Genomic DNA, 14,447 nt, shown 5'->3' on the forward strand with positions numbered 1-14,447 from the left:
ACTTTAGCACATTAGCGCGAAGATATGCAAGTAAAATAGTGGCTTGCCAGTAAAGTGACCGTCTTGGTGAAACTGCGCCCTCCATGTGTGCAACCCTGCCTCAGGAAACCGGATACGGATGTGAGGTTTAAATACGACAGCTCCAGGACCGCGTTGGGTAAGGCTTCTGTGTACTTTGCTGGCATAATTCAAAATTTTTGTTCAAATATGAAAACTAGACGGGCTTAGTTATTTTTTTACGATAACTGGTAACAGAGACCTGGCTTTAGCTTTGGTAGACGTTTGCTACCACTCAGATAAAACCCTCTACGTTAGCGTTAGCTGGTGTAGCTAACATTAGCTAATGCTCAACAAGATGGCCAGGAGTGTCTGGAGTTTTAGCGTGCTGCTGGTCGTGTAACGGTGCTTATAGTATGCTATATAAACAGTTACATGTAGCTATTTTTCGTCTTTTGCCATTCTGCGGCTAACCTAGGCATTTTACACACTTTAATCTGGAGGCATTTTCGCCGCCCAACTTAACGGTTTTATTAGCTTAGCTAATAATACCTCCTGGCGTCGCTGCGGCGACTGCCAAGTGGCAATCCGGCGAATACGCAAATAGCTATAAAAAAAAAAACCCCGCCTGGTAATAACGCCAGATTGTGTGTGTGTGTGTGGGGGGGGGGGGGGGGGGGGATCAATCAGCTTTGATAGGCCTTTCGAGATTTTTTCAAGACAGCAAATTTCCTGTTGAGATCTACTAATCGTCTAGCTAGCCTGTTACCGTTGCTCAAATCACAAATGACCGTATGTTCCCCGCGTCATGTTTGTTCTCTTGCAGATGCCTGGTTTTTACAGAGATGAGCGGTGAGAACGTGAAGTTGTTTGTAGGGAACCTTCCTATAGATGCTACGCACGAAGAACTGAACAAGCTCTTTGGTCCATATGGAGAGATCAACACCTGCTCGTTGCTGAGACAGTATGCTTTCGTTACCCTGAAGGGAGAGGGGGCAGCAGACAGGTATAATTGATACACTGGCCATCACTGTTATTAGATATAATTAGTGTTTTGCTTTCCTAAATGTTGTTGTACATCTCGGAAATCATGTCAAAAGGAGTCATGTAGTTTACATGAAAACATACATTCTTTTCTCAAAGTATAAGAGCAGACTGAGTTCATTGTATTTAGTCATTTAAAGTAGTCCAGCTTTGTCGTTTTTAAACATGCGTCAGAAATGCAACATTTGTATTAGTGATGTTCAGTATGTGTAGTAAAGTAAAGCTAACCCCCAAAATAATTATGGCTTATCAGCAGACTCTTAAATAGAGTATTGCACAGACATCTGCCATGCATTGCTCTTTGTCTCTTTACTTAACTTTGTTCTGACCAGTTGCACTAATGTGCACAGTGGCCTTCAAAATCCTATTGTGAGTTAGGAACATCATATGATAGATAGAATCTATCTATTCCAAAACCAGAAACGTTCATTTATTTTATCATCAAGGTTGTTATACTTAAGTAAAACTAAACGTTTAAAAAAAAACAAAAAAACAACATGTCATAAACTAGACTTTAGTTAAATAAATTGAAACAAGTTGAAATGTCTTTAGTTTTAATGTTTGAGAGTTTAGTCAGATTTAGTCTACATGACATGTCATTCTCTTTCAGTTTGATTTTTTGGTATTGTAGTACATATTCTGAACCTCTTAAACGATACAGTTGGTAAGCACTATCTGCATTGTAAATAAATGATGTTTTTGTTATAGTGTTAAAACAACTCACAGAAATGAGTCCACTCTGGGAGCTACATATTTGTTACAGTACAACAATCATATCAATGAGTTATACAATATAAATTAAAGGTTAAAAGTAACAAGTATATACATATTTGACCTTTCCAGTGCTTTGACTGTTTAAAAGTAATGACTAATTATAAAAGTAATGACTAATTATAAATCCCAAGATCCATGCATAGAAGCTTAATTTGACCATTTGCTTAGCTTCACTTACCTGCTTAATACTAGTCTAATACAGTAGAAGCCTAAAACACATGCAATAGTTTACAGTTTGCAGACACCTTAAAAAAATGTCTGAGTGGAGACAAACAGTTCAGATACAAGAATTGTCTCTTTCATTATTATTAGAAATTGGAAGACCTAGGTCAAACAATAAAAGTAACAAAGTTTATAAAGGTATGAAAGAAGCAACAGGCTGCAGTATCTGAAAAACTAAGATACTAAAAAGAAAACAGGAACAGGACCATTCTCTCACCAAACACTGTTGTGGTCTGACTAATTACAGTAGCTGTTTACTTCCTATTAAAGTGCAGTTAGTAAAACAAGGAAAGGCTGCAGCAGTATTTGTTATGCTGGTATTTGATCTCTTCCATAAAGAACTCCATTAATTCTTCATGGCATAGATTCAACAGGGTCTCATCAAAGATTTTGGTTCATATTGATGTGAAATCATCTGGTCATTGCAGATTTGTCCTGCCTGCACACCTATAATGTGAGTCTGCTCTTCCAGCACATCCCAAAGGTGCTATTTTGGGTCAAGATCTAGTGACTGAAGGACATTTAAGTACAGTGAACTGATGGTCACATTCAGAATAAATATTTACCATATGAATGTTGACTTAATCATGAGACCAGGCAGTTGTTGTCCAGTCTTCTATTGTCCAATTTTGGCGAGCCTGTGCAAATTGTAGCACCAGTTTCCTGGTCTTGGATAGCAGGAAGTTGGTGTTCCATATTCAAAGTGAAATTGCCGTTCTTACTCATTCTGATGTTCAGTTTGAACCTCAGCAGGTAGTTTTCACCAAGACTACATATGTAAATGCCTTTAGTTGTTGCCATGTGACTAGCTGATTGGATATTTGCATTAATGAGCCTTTGAATAGGTGTGCTTAGGGAAGTAGGCAGTGACCGTATATTGCAGTTAAATGTTATTACTGATAGTCTCATCTGTGGTTTTGAATGTGTTTATGATTTAGCTGTTCTTACGTTAACAGGGCGATACGACATCTTGATGGCAAAGAGTACCGGGGCAGACCCCTGGTAGTCGAAGAGTCACGAGCACGCCCACCCAACTCCACTAAAGTGTTTGTGGGGAACCTCAGCGCTACATGTTCAGCAGATGACTTGCATGGGCTGTTCTCAACCTTCGGAAGAGTTTTAGACTGTGATAAAGTCAAAGGTAACGTATAAAGCCTTGTAATCTGTAAAGATTGTGTGTGAGAGAAATTTGCATCAGGATTTAATTAACTTGAGCTGGTTTGAATAAGAACAGATTTGGGGACTTTAAACTCTGAGCAAGTGACTTTTCTGGTTTGCATCGTGGTCCAATCTTTCAAGTTGATGTGACATAAAATATGGGATGCACACATTTCATTGTAAAAATCAGCCTCAGACTAATGTTGACCTTTCTCTTTCCTGTAAACTACAGCAAGGTTATGCTCAAATGTCGGCTATGCATTCGTGCATATGGAGAGGAAGGAGGAAGCCTTGGCGGCTATTGAGGCACTCAATGGGACCATGTTCAAGGGGCGTCAGTTGGCTGTAGAGCTGTCCAAAGCCCAACCTCTGATAAACCAGATTATGACAGCTGGAAATTCAGCTAACCCCACAGGTGCTGTAACAGCAGGTGATGATGAAAGGGCAATTTGTTTTCCAAGAAATGAAATGCAGCTTATGTTGTAATCATGTTTTCAGCAGGTGGCAGAGAGGGTCTTCTTCCACGACCGCCTCCGTCACTAGAGCATCATCAGAGTCAAGCAGCTGTGCTTGCTGCAGCTGCAGCTGCTGCAGCTGGATTACCCATACAAGTAAGTATATTCTCCACCAGGATGTCCACTGCCATTTGAAAGCCTTCTGCTCTTTGTTTTTCAAAGTAATGAATATCACAACTTTTTAGGAAACTTTATTGTCAGTCAAGCCTTTTATGAACTTTAATTTGAACTCCCTATATTGCACCATAGAGTTTAGACGGACTAGATTTAAGAATTTTCTTTTGTTGCAGGTTCAACAAAGTGTCCATAACTCTTTCTACAACACCACATCCTTTGACCCCACCTACGCTGCTCTGAAAGGGATCACCAGTTCTAAAGGTGCAGATGGAGTCATATATGGAGCTCTTGCCAGCCAAGTGTATGGATCTGTAGCTGACCAGGTGTTTCATGAGCTGGCAAATCACAATTCTGCAGCGGCCGCAGTTGAGGAAGAGGTGGAGCCCCAGACTGTACCAGATCCAACAACACTTTTCGAAGCAGCGAGAGCCAAGTTCTTTCAGGAGGGACAGAAGGTCTGTTAACTTTGGAGTAAAAATGTCTTGTGTGCTTGTGTGTCTATTATTGTGTTTCAGAAACGGTCATCTTATCTGTGTTGTTTTTTTGTTTTTTTTTGTTTTTTTATGACTCAAGGTTCTGGCAGAGCAGCAGGCAGGGAGAAAGGCAGCACCTTCAGATAATGAGCGGGACCGCAGCCCAATACGAGGAAATCGAGCTCCTCTCCTCCCTGACCCTGTTCCGGGTTCATTTGCTCAGATACGCCCCAAACGACGTGCCCTGCTTCCAACACCACCTGGAGCACCTGAAGACCCCGTCGCTGCCACCACCACCACAACTCCTGAAGGAGCGGATCCTGTTGCGAGGTACACATAACATTTAAAGAGCAGATAGTGATAGAAGAAAATTAAGCTTAAACCAGTTTATGATAATATAACATGGTCATATTATTGAGATTTGTGTGCCTTTTTTTTCCTGCTTATTTCTTACCTTTTCTTCAACTCTAATTTTGACTCAAGGTCATATACAGAATACTACCAACAAATGCATCAGTACCAACAGTATCAACAGTACCAGCAACAGTACCAGTACCTCCAGTATGCCTACACCAATCCTCCACCACCACCTCCGCCTCCACCGGCAACCACACAGGCACCTGCTTCCACCACAACCCCTGCACCACCAGGGACATATACAGCACTCCCGACATATGCCGCATCGGATTCCTATGCAGCACCAGGAACGTACGACACTTCGGGAAGTTATGACGCCTCATCGGGGAGCTACGACGCTTCATCCGGGAGCTACGATGCCTCCTCTGGAAGCTACGACGCCTCAGCGGGCTATGACACATCTGGAGGCTACGGGGCACCGGGAGCATATGATTCATCGGGAGCTTACGGAGCGGGAAGCTACTCCACCTCCACACCGTATGAGCAGACACCCGCACACGGGCAACCCATGCCCCCGCGCCACGATTACCCTTACCACACGCCAGAACCCCCTTATCGATAGTCCCACCCCCCTCCCACACGCTCCTTTACACATGGCAGATGTGTGATTGTGTGTGTGCGCGTGTATGTGTTTGTGTGTGTGTGTGTACGTCAGCGAGCATACATAAGGGACAGTTTAAAGGCGAAAAACAAGAGAGTGGGCAAGGTTGTGATTCTCCCCTGTTTCTCCATCTTGACCAACTAGTCTCTCAATGGATGATTACTCAGTTAAGTGGATGATTATGAGCTAGCAAGGTCTCTGGAGTAGTGGAGATGAGGGAGGCAGCTGATACTGGAGTGCTGTTAAGCATTAATAGTTCCTGTTAGATGTGATATAGAGGCACAGCTGGTTCCTTGTTGAATGTTAAAGCTTAAATTTTGCCTCAAACAAGGTTGGACTCAGAAGGTGGGTTTTCGTCACTTCAGAAGAGCTTTCTGTTCGGTGTCAGGCGAAGCCATTTTATGTACTCTACATAAAAGATTGTTGCTGCATGAAATGTGCAGTCTGGCAACTCATCGTATATTGCAGACAAAAATACAAAGTACAGATAAGTAAATTATAAACCGGTTTTATCCATGGAAACATATCCTGTCCAACTGGGACTGTATGGCTTTGTTATTGTTTTTATAAAACACTAATTTCTCTACAGGCCCATGATGTTCATTCATGACGGCCAACTTTGGGTTGGCTGCAATTTAATGTGCTGTTGAGCTGTATTGCTTTATACTAATTGTTTCTATAATTTTGTCCCCTTTTGTATATCTGTCAGGGTGTTGAAGAAACATCTCTTTGTATAATGTTGTTCAGTTAGACAGCACCTCAAACTGCAGTCTGCTATGAAGAACACAAAGTTGACTCAGCACATCTCCAACAATAACAAAGTACAAACAGTTGTGCTTGCATATTTGTTGTGGCTTTTGTAGAGTATGTAACGAGGCTTAGTCTGAAGTCATTTGTAGCGATGCTTTCGTAACAATAAACCTGTTTTGATCAGACGCACAACCTCTACATGTAATATGGTGTTTGAAGATGGAAAGCAGAGATGAGGTAAAAGGAAGTTTGAGTGGTTAATCAAATTGATTGTTTCATTTACTGAGGAAATTTGATCCCGTACAGATTGAAATTGTGTTGTTAAATTGACCAGATGGCATCTCAAATAATGTATCAGGCTGGTTTCACTTAAGCCCCTTTCAGACATGGGATAGAAAACATCAGTCTTGTAGATAGACAGCACTTGGATTATACATGAATTCTTCTCACGGCTTCGTTCAGGCACACAAACAGCTTTCAATATATCCAAAAGACCTATCTCACTGGTGTCATTGGGCATTGTAAGCATCACTCTGTAGATGTAGTTTCACTTGAGAACATTTGTTCTCTCCTTCATCGTCAGTACCAGCAGGGTTTCTCTGCTTTTGAGTGTGTGGGCTGCTGACTGAGCAGCTTCTCCCACACAAGCTCAGAGACATCATCCTGTCTTCTGGACTGAATAAAGCAAACACATACACTTGATTATTGTTTTTGACGCACATGTGACAGCATGCATCCAGACATGCACCATATTAAAAGAAATATGTAAGTCTTACTAGGTAGACCTAGTGAGATTGCTGTGTCTGAAAGGGGTTTTAGCTGACGGTGTAGTCTTAAAAAAATAAAAGAATGGGGGCTGTTCACATGAAAACATTTCCTGAGCTTACTCATTTGCAGGGTGAGAGGAGTGACTTTGAGGTAAATTTCTAGACCATCCTCCTAACATACAAGAGTTGGACTGGTTTTTGATGGATATAAGCAGTGTGTGAATAACCTGCTTGATGTTTCATAGTTTTGCTATTTTGGGCAGTATCGATTAAAGCAGAGTAGACCCACAAGAGTGCATGATTTCAGTTGAGGTAGATGATTATAATTTACCTTACTTTTCTTCCCCTCTTGGCTTTCTGTAAATCTTGAGGTCTGTGCAAACAAAAATATGTTCCAACCTCAGGAACTGAATATGTCCTGTCAGTTTTTGCTTTAAAGGTCGGTTTTGCCTTTAAATGTCAGAACAGTCTTCACGTAATTTAGTAGTTATTCACACTTAGTTCTTGTTTTGTGTTCAATGCATCCACATCTTTCTCTGATTATAAGCAACATTCAGTTGTTCAATAGTTTTGGGGGTTTTTTTTGTTGGTTTTGTATATATGAGAATTTATAAGAGCCAGGAGGAATGTCAGCAAGCGATGCATGGCCAATGGAGCTAATAGAATTTGAGCAATTAAAATTCAACTTTTAATTTTTCTTTCCTCTTTATTTTTTTATTTTTTGACATCTTCCATTAGTTTCCTTTTTTTTTTTTTTTTTTTTTTTTTTTGGAAGTCTCATCAGCTTCTGTCACACCTTTGGTCTCATGGATAGTTGTGATTTAGACGGAAAGAAAATCTACAATTTGGTACAAATGTAAATATTTAAAAAGATGCCAACCAACATTTGGTAGGAATATTGACTGTTAATAAAAACATAGTGATTGTATTTCTTTCTAAACAGTTGGAGACCTGGTGTAGTTGGACAGTTCAGTTGTACCAGACTCGTAAAAAGAGGCAGCCGTTTGTATGGCAGGGAGGGATTACAGTTGTGCTGTAGCATGTAGTGAGTGATGGTGAGTTGTAGTGGCATTGGCGAGTGAAGTAAAAAGAGAAAGCAACTGTGTGTGTGTGTGTGTGTGTGTGTATCGAAGGGTTTTAAGCTGAGCAGACTTCAGGTGATGTTCTCAGTGCTGATGGTGATACGAAAGTCGTTTTGGATTTTGTAGAGGCCACTGATTTTTCCCGGGCAGAAGTGAGAAGGCACGAAGACCTTTCCTTTTCTCTTCTGATCTCACCAGAAGCACACACAGGCTTTCTCAGCATCCAAATCACACCTAGACAACTTTCACCTTATAACTGGGTTAGTTCATATAATTTATAACAGACAACACGTGCGATGCAGTGCAAATAATACTAATGCACACCTGATTCTTCTTGCATTTCATGACTCTCAATAGTTGCTCCGATGTGATTGTACCACACATTAGCTACTCGCATTACTTCTCATTCAGCACGTGAACTGATAGTGCTGCGATTATTTTTCAGTGACACATAGCCTCTCTACATTTCCACATTATTCCACCTTCTCCATGTGAACTGTTAGTTGCTTGCCTTGTTGTTGCTGCTGCTCCAGCCACCTTCTTCCTCTTGCTGATTATTGCAGCTAGAGTGGGAGGGAGCCAAACTGAGCCCTTGCCCTGGACGTACGGCACACGCAGCTGTAGCGTGGAATGGGGGAAAAAAGCAGCGTTAGGCCTGAAACTGCTGTGGACGATGGGGGGTCTCCCCACTAAGGTAAACACTCAGACCACACACTCAGACCCCTCCCCGAAACACGCCTACACACTCACCAGCACACACACGCCGTACAGATGCTCCTGTGTCCATACTTCTTACATCTCACTTGCCTTCAGGGATTCAGATTTGTCCGGATTTTGGAATTTTTTTTATTTTTTGAAACAACTCACCCATCTTTTTTCTCTTCTTATTAATGTTTGTTTGGGGTTTTGGGGGTTTTTTTTCTTTTCTTTTTTTTTTTTCTTCTTTTTTTTAAATGGGAGATTTTTATTTATTTTTTATTTTTATTTTCCTGTTCAAATCCTTACATTTCCCCTCCCTCCTCCCCTCAAGTTTTCTCTGCTCATACATTCCTGCTCCTAATGTGACCACTCTCACACAAGTTTTTAAGGACATCTGTGCCCCCTTTAGTCTAAATCTGAACACACTCTGCAGCAGGCATGTTGTTGTAAGTACGTCCTGTTTCAGCCTATCACCGAAGAGCACCACAGCCAGAGTCGGGGACATTTAGATCGATGGGTTGTCTTAGTTTTTCTAAAAGCGCCCCTGCGGCCTCTTCGGGGGTTAAGTGCCTTGCGTAAGAGCACAGTGGTAGGGCCTCCACTTCAGAGTTGAATAACCTGGCTCAGGATCGGTTGCTGGTTCAACGCTCGACTCCCCCCATCTGAAAACGATTTTTGATGCCGCATTCAACTTGTATGAATGACGATGAACACGGATGCGACCATGTTGTTTTAAATTACATTTTGTCCTATGTTCTTTCAAATGTTTAATTATCAATAAAATGAATTTCAACTGAATGAAACAATCTCTGTGTGAATATTTGAAGATGCAGAAAGCTTGGTGGGTTTTGCCATTTAAACTTTCAGGGCTCAGCATCAGATGACATTTTATTCAGTTTTTTTCCAAAAACATCAATCTATGCTTTTTCAAATAAAAACCAATACTCTGATAACAATCCAAACCTGATAATTGAGTCGTTTTTAATATACAAAAGAAGTAGTTGAAGGTATCGGACTTCCACCTGCAAACAAGACCTTTTCATGGATACTCACTGAGTTTCATGCCCTCAACAGCAATTAAGTTTACAAATGGACACTACAGTACTGCATGGGTGTAGTGAAAGCAGTATACACTAATATACTGAGGTAACATGAGGAGTAGGCCTGTGTACGTAAATGGGCAAAGGTGGAACAGTGAAGGTGAAACTGCAGAGACATCATGCACCATTCATTGGAATAATGGTATGGATATGCAGCAGTTTCTACTCTGGTAATAAATGCCTCCATCAGCCAGATTAGTTTATGAAGTAGCTTCACTAATGAATACAAACACTTGTTTCCTGTTGAGTGTGCAGTCAGTAAATAATTTAATTGGGGACTTTTCCATTCTGGGCATTGTTAAACATACTCTTTAGAGGTGACCTATAGTGTTTATTTTTCATTTCTGTATATTCATTCTTTTCTAGGGTAGCTTAGCACAATTCGCAGTTCAGTTCAAGCCTCTGTCCATCCTGGGTCTAAAACAAACCTTTTTAGCTCATTTCCTTTTAAAGCTGTCTTATTCTGATTGGCTGTCCTTTCCAAACAGATGGTTTGAACAGCAATTTGGCTGTTCCTGCGGTGACCAGATTAACCCTATAATGCCTATTTGATACATGGGTTTTTGTGACTTCTGAATCCGTGTGTTTTGTTTTTTTTCCTGAAAAAGCTGAATGAAATGGCGCAATAAATTGGACAGAAATTATGGACATAGTAGAAATTATACCAACTCAAATGCAAATTGATTTTTAAAAAATTGTCAGAAGGTTCAATAAACATTCCAGTTTCAGAAAAAAAAAAAAGAATTTTCTTGCAATTATTGCATGGATATTGTCTGTGTGACTATTCCAATCTAAGAGAGGTGGGGGGACTTGGCCACTCACTTCATTTTTATGAAACCCATGTTTAATATAAGCATCCACTTTTGAAACATTGTGTTAACCTTCTACATCCATTGTGCACCATTAGTGTAGGTAAATGTGTACACTGAAAGTGGAGGTTCTTTTTATTGTATTGTATGGAAAGGTAAGATGTGACGGCAAATAATTTTCTCCTAAAGCTTTGCCTTTCAAATCTTATTTCATTGGGCTTTAGAAAGTCCCACCACAGATAAAATACTACAATTAGTTTGGCTCAAAGGCTTCATGCTGTGTCCCTTAATCTACCATAGCGAGGTAGAGGGAATGTGAGGAAGAATATAATATTAATGAACTATTCTTAGAAGGGGAAAAAAAGACATGACCAAGAGATGTGGGTAATGCTACAGATTCTTAATTTACCCATCTGCACTAACACAGTTGGGCTGAAAATGATGCCATTGATCTCAAATCCCAACCCCCACATCTGTACATTTCTGGTCCTAGTTTTCCAAAATTGTTCAAAACACACTTGAAGCATCTCATGGACTTAAGACTGGCTTAAGAGGAAACCGGTCTGTGCTTTAGGGTATGATTAAGAACTGATAAGTCTAGTTTATGACAACAGGCAGGACGAGACTGGGCAAACACATAAAGAACACCACACGATGTGGACCAGACCAAACACATATTACAGTACTTGGACTTTCAATCACGACCTCTCATGATGCTGCTGGCATAGTATGAAAAAGGAGCAAGCATTCAAACACACTTATTGAAAATAGCAACGCTTTAATAAAGAGCGATTTTACAAGACTGCAATGTCTAGCTAGCTAGGTGATAATCGACATTGACATCCATGATGTTTTACAGAGATGCAGATATGGTAACTGTGTTTGAAGTTTGATGGGTTACTTGCAAGTTGCATTTCTGCATGCGAGGCAGCCTTCAAACAGTTACGGACCCCTACATTGTAAAACAGTTGATTTATGAATGTCAATGAGTGTTCATGTCAAGAGGTAAGTAAAAAATCTCATGGAGAAATTTCCTTAACGTTTTCCAAACACACCGGTAAGTGAGAGTTCACACAATGGTCATGCTTTTACCGGGCACACAAGCCAATAAAAAGACGACACTTAATCATGCAAAAAAAAGACAGTTTCTTTGTCTCTAAAAGTAAAAGAACGAAAAAATTCCTTTGAGTTCTGATATCATCCATCCGTAGTGACTTTGAATAAGAAGAAGCTGCGCTTTGATGATGACTTTGGTGCAAAAAATGTTCCTGTTTTGAAGAGGACAGACCCTGTCCTGTCCACTTCCTTGATGAAGACACTCTTGGTATAGACCAGTTGTGATAGTTTACCCCCATAAACCCCAGCCCTCCCGACCCCACCCTTACTCCTCCAGATGGACACAAACATCACAAACATCAACCCTAACCCACCCCGCCCATCGCTGGATGATGACACCTTCAAAGTACAACCATTCAAACACAGATACAGCAATAAATTGTCCCACGTACAGTACGTCATCCAATGGGGCTTCGATCACTTTACAGAGAGAGAGAGCACGTCTAAAAACACATGAACAGCATTACCTATATACAGAGGACACAGTAACAGTCAGAGGTTGGCCCAGGATGGATCGAGCTCTGTTGGTGGGAGTGAAGTGCACAATGAAAAGCTCATTCATCTGACGGAGAACGACAAATAACTGCAACAAGGAGTAATGGCGCGACATTTTCCCGAAGGAAATACCCAAATCTCAGCTGACCTCTTACATTTATGTTCATTCAAAAGTGAAACCTCAAAGAGAACATCTGCCTGCCCGGTGATTCCTAGCACAAATCTCTCTCTGCTGGTAGTAAAGTTGTAGCTGCGGTGAGACTGGTTTTTACATAGCCAGCAGTTACAGTTGCGATTCTTTTTCTTTCTTTCTTTTTGTTAGAAATCACCAGCATGTGCACTTCCAGCTCTTTGGAGAAGTTTGCTTCAGACTCACTTTGACTGATTCCACATCTGATGACTCGGGGGTTTCTTTCCCCCCCCCCCCGTTTTTTGCGTTTTGCAGCAGATGAGTGAACCTAGAGCCACCTTAAAATGATGTGATGTTGTACAGACACGGTCACAAAAACACTCATTGCTAAGTTAGTACAAGCTACCAGCTCGATAGAGATGTGTAACCTCTAACCGAGGAACATGACCCTGTTTATCTCTATGGGAAGGCATGTGCACACAAACACACATACAGTACATGTACATAGAACGGACACAACCAATAAAAAAAACGACTTCATACCCAATTGATTATTGCCCCTTTCGACTGTACATCCCAGCAATGATTTTAGGTTTTTGTGCAGCAGAGCATTGTCCCCTCTTTGAAGGTTTGTGCTATATATATTTTTATATATATCATCTGACTGTGAGTCTAACTCGACCTTGGATCTCCTAGAAAATCCACATTAACATTTAATGTCTCATTAGAGCCTCCCTGTCTCTGGCTGTCCGAATTAATCTGCGCGCCGTCGCTGCGGGCTTTGCTCGGGCCGCGATCGACAGACATTACGCTCAGCTGCTTTCCACTGCTGTCGTTCACTTGATGCTCCAGACTGACCTTTAGCTGTCCTGTCCATAAACGTTCCACTCTACATTAATAACTCGCTTCTCAGTGGCTCTCTTTAAATCCTCCCAGTGGAGGTGAGACTTCTACCCTCATCCATTTTTTTTTTTAAATTTTATTATCTTTTGGGGTGGGTAGGGTGGGGGTGATAAGGACTTGACAGGAGATTAATTTTGGACAGGACAAATGCTCAGGACAGGGAGGATATCATACAGCTGGGAGTTCGACCATTACTGATTGCTAGATTGAAATTCACCTAATGTCAACTCACCTCCTGTGTGGCTCTCAGTGCATTTTTCACAACTTTTAGAGCAGTTCAGTTGTTATCAGAACAGCTCAGAAAACGAGAAAAAAAAATCAACAGTATTTTGTACAGAAATCTCATGTGGACATACAGGAACTCTGACACTACAGCAGAAAAAGGCTTCTAACCGGGCTACAAATGGGTGTATAATGAGATTGCATGATATTGCACGCCTGTAGAAGAGGGCAAAACCCCCCAAAAAACGAAACGAAACACAGTGTGTACATCACGTCCCCAAGTAGCGGAGGTTTGTTTACATCCAAATGTGATGCCTGGGTCTGGCTCAGTGCTTTCATCAGTTAATTCCAGTGCAGTAACATGTTGGTACCTGGCAACACATTAATGACATCAGGTACCAAAAGAGAAACACACGCTGTAGCACACCCTACACAGCTCCACGTCCATCCACAATCACACAAGCGTGCCAATTGTTTTACGCCCGATTCTCTCTGTGAAATTGGCAATTAAGAACAAATGGAGCTCATAAAAAGACTCAAATGGATACGTGGATGCAGCACGCTGAAATGTAGAAAAAGGAACGCACGCACGCGCAGACACACGAACACACACGCACGCATTCAAATCAATAACTTCTGACATCAGGTGACGGATGGATGACACGTTACCGGGAACCAATCGGAACAAGATGCTAAAAATCACCTACACAGAAATACACCCTTGGCAAAGGTCACATAGAGTAAAGTGCCAGCAAACGATCCAATCAGAGAAAGAGACGCGTGTCCTCCAAGTTTGATTCAGCTGAGGGATGGAGAGAGATGCGGGTAAGCCTTTATACAGGAAATTATCAGTATGATGGGGTGAGGGGCGGGGGGGAAATGGCAAAAGAGCTTCTGCACTTCCAACGAGCTGTCAGTCCTCATAGTGTCATCACAGGTCGTAATTGCCATTTGAACTGGCAAATCAAGCAGAGGATGAATGGGACTAATGCAGAGCCTCTGGTGCCCCAGCACTATAGATTCAAAGACAGAGAGATCAGTAGCCACATGGAGAGA

General features: G+C 41.3%; 1 protein-coding gene across 3 annotated transcripts; it reads left to right on the top strand.

Annotated features, from left to right (window-relative positions):
- The first annotated feature begins 16 nt into the window (after window positions 1-16).
- rbm14a (RNA binding motif protein 14a) lies at window positions 17-9,414 on the top strand. Of its 3 annotated transcripts, XM_026182002.2 has the most exons (9): window positions 17-157; window positions 824-1,003; window positions 2,994-3,178; window positions 3,428-3,610; window positions 3,694-3,806; window positions 4,001-4,282; window positions 4,401-4,630; window positions 4,784-5,194; window positions 8,481-9,414. In XM_026182002.2, exons 2-9 carry the CDS (start codon window positions 843-845, stop codon window positions 8,482-8,484), a joined length of 1,569 nt encoding a protein of 522 aa, XP_026037787.1. In that variant the 5' UTR covers window positions 17-157; window positions 824-842; the 3' UTR covers window positions 8,485-9,414. The 3 variants fall into 3 exon arrangements, with proteins under 3 accessions (XP_026037787.1, XP_026037786.1, XP_080163340.1); XM_026182001.2 differs by lacking the exon at window positions 8,481-9,414 and having other exon boundaries at window positions 3,697-3,806; window positions 4,784-5,431; XM_080307214.1 differs by lacking the exons at window positions 17-157; window positions 8,481-9,414 and adding an exon at window positions 384-402 and having other exon boundaries at window positions 3,697-3,806; window positions 4,784-5,431.
- The last annotated feature ends 5,033 nt before the right edge of the window (window positions 9,415-14,447 follow it).

Source organism: Astatotilapia calliptera, chromosome 10 (assembly GCF_964374335.1).
Source record: "Astatotilapia calliptera chromosome 10, fAstCal68.1, whole genome shotgun sequence".
NCBI classification, from domain to species: domain Eukaryota; kingdom Metazoa; phylum Chordata; class Actinopteri; order Cichliformes; family Cichlidae; genus Astatotilapia; species Astatotilapia calliptera.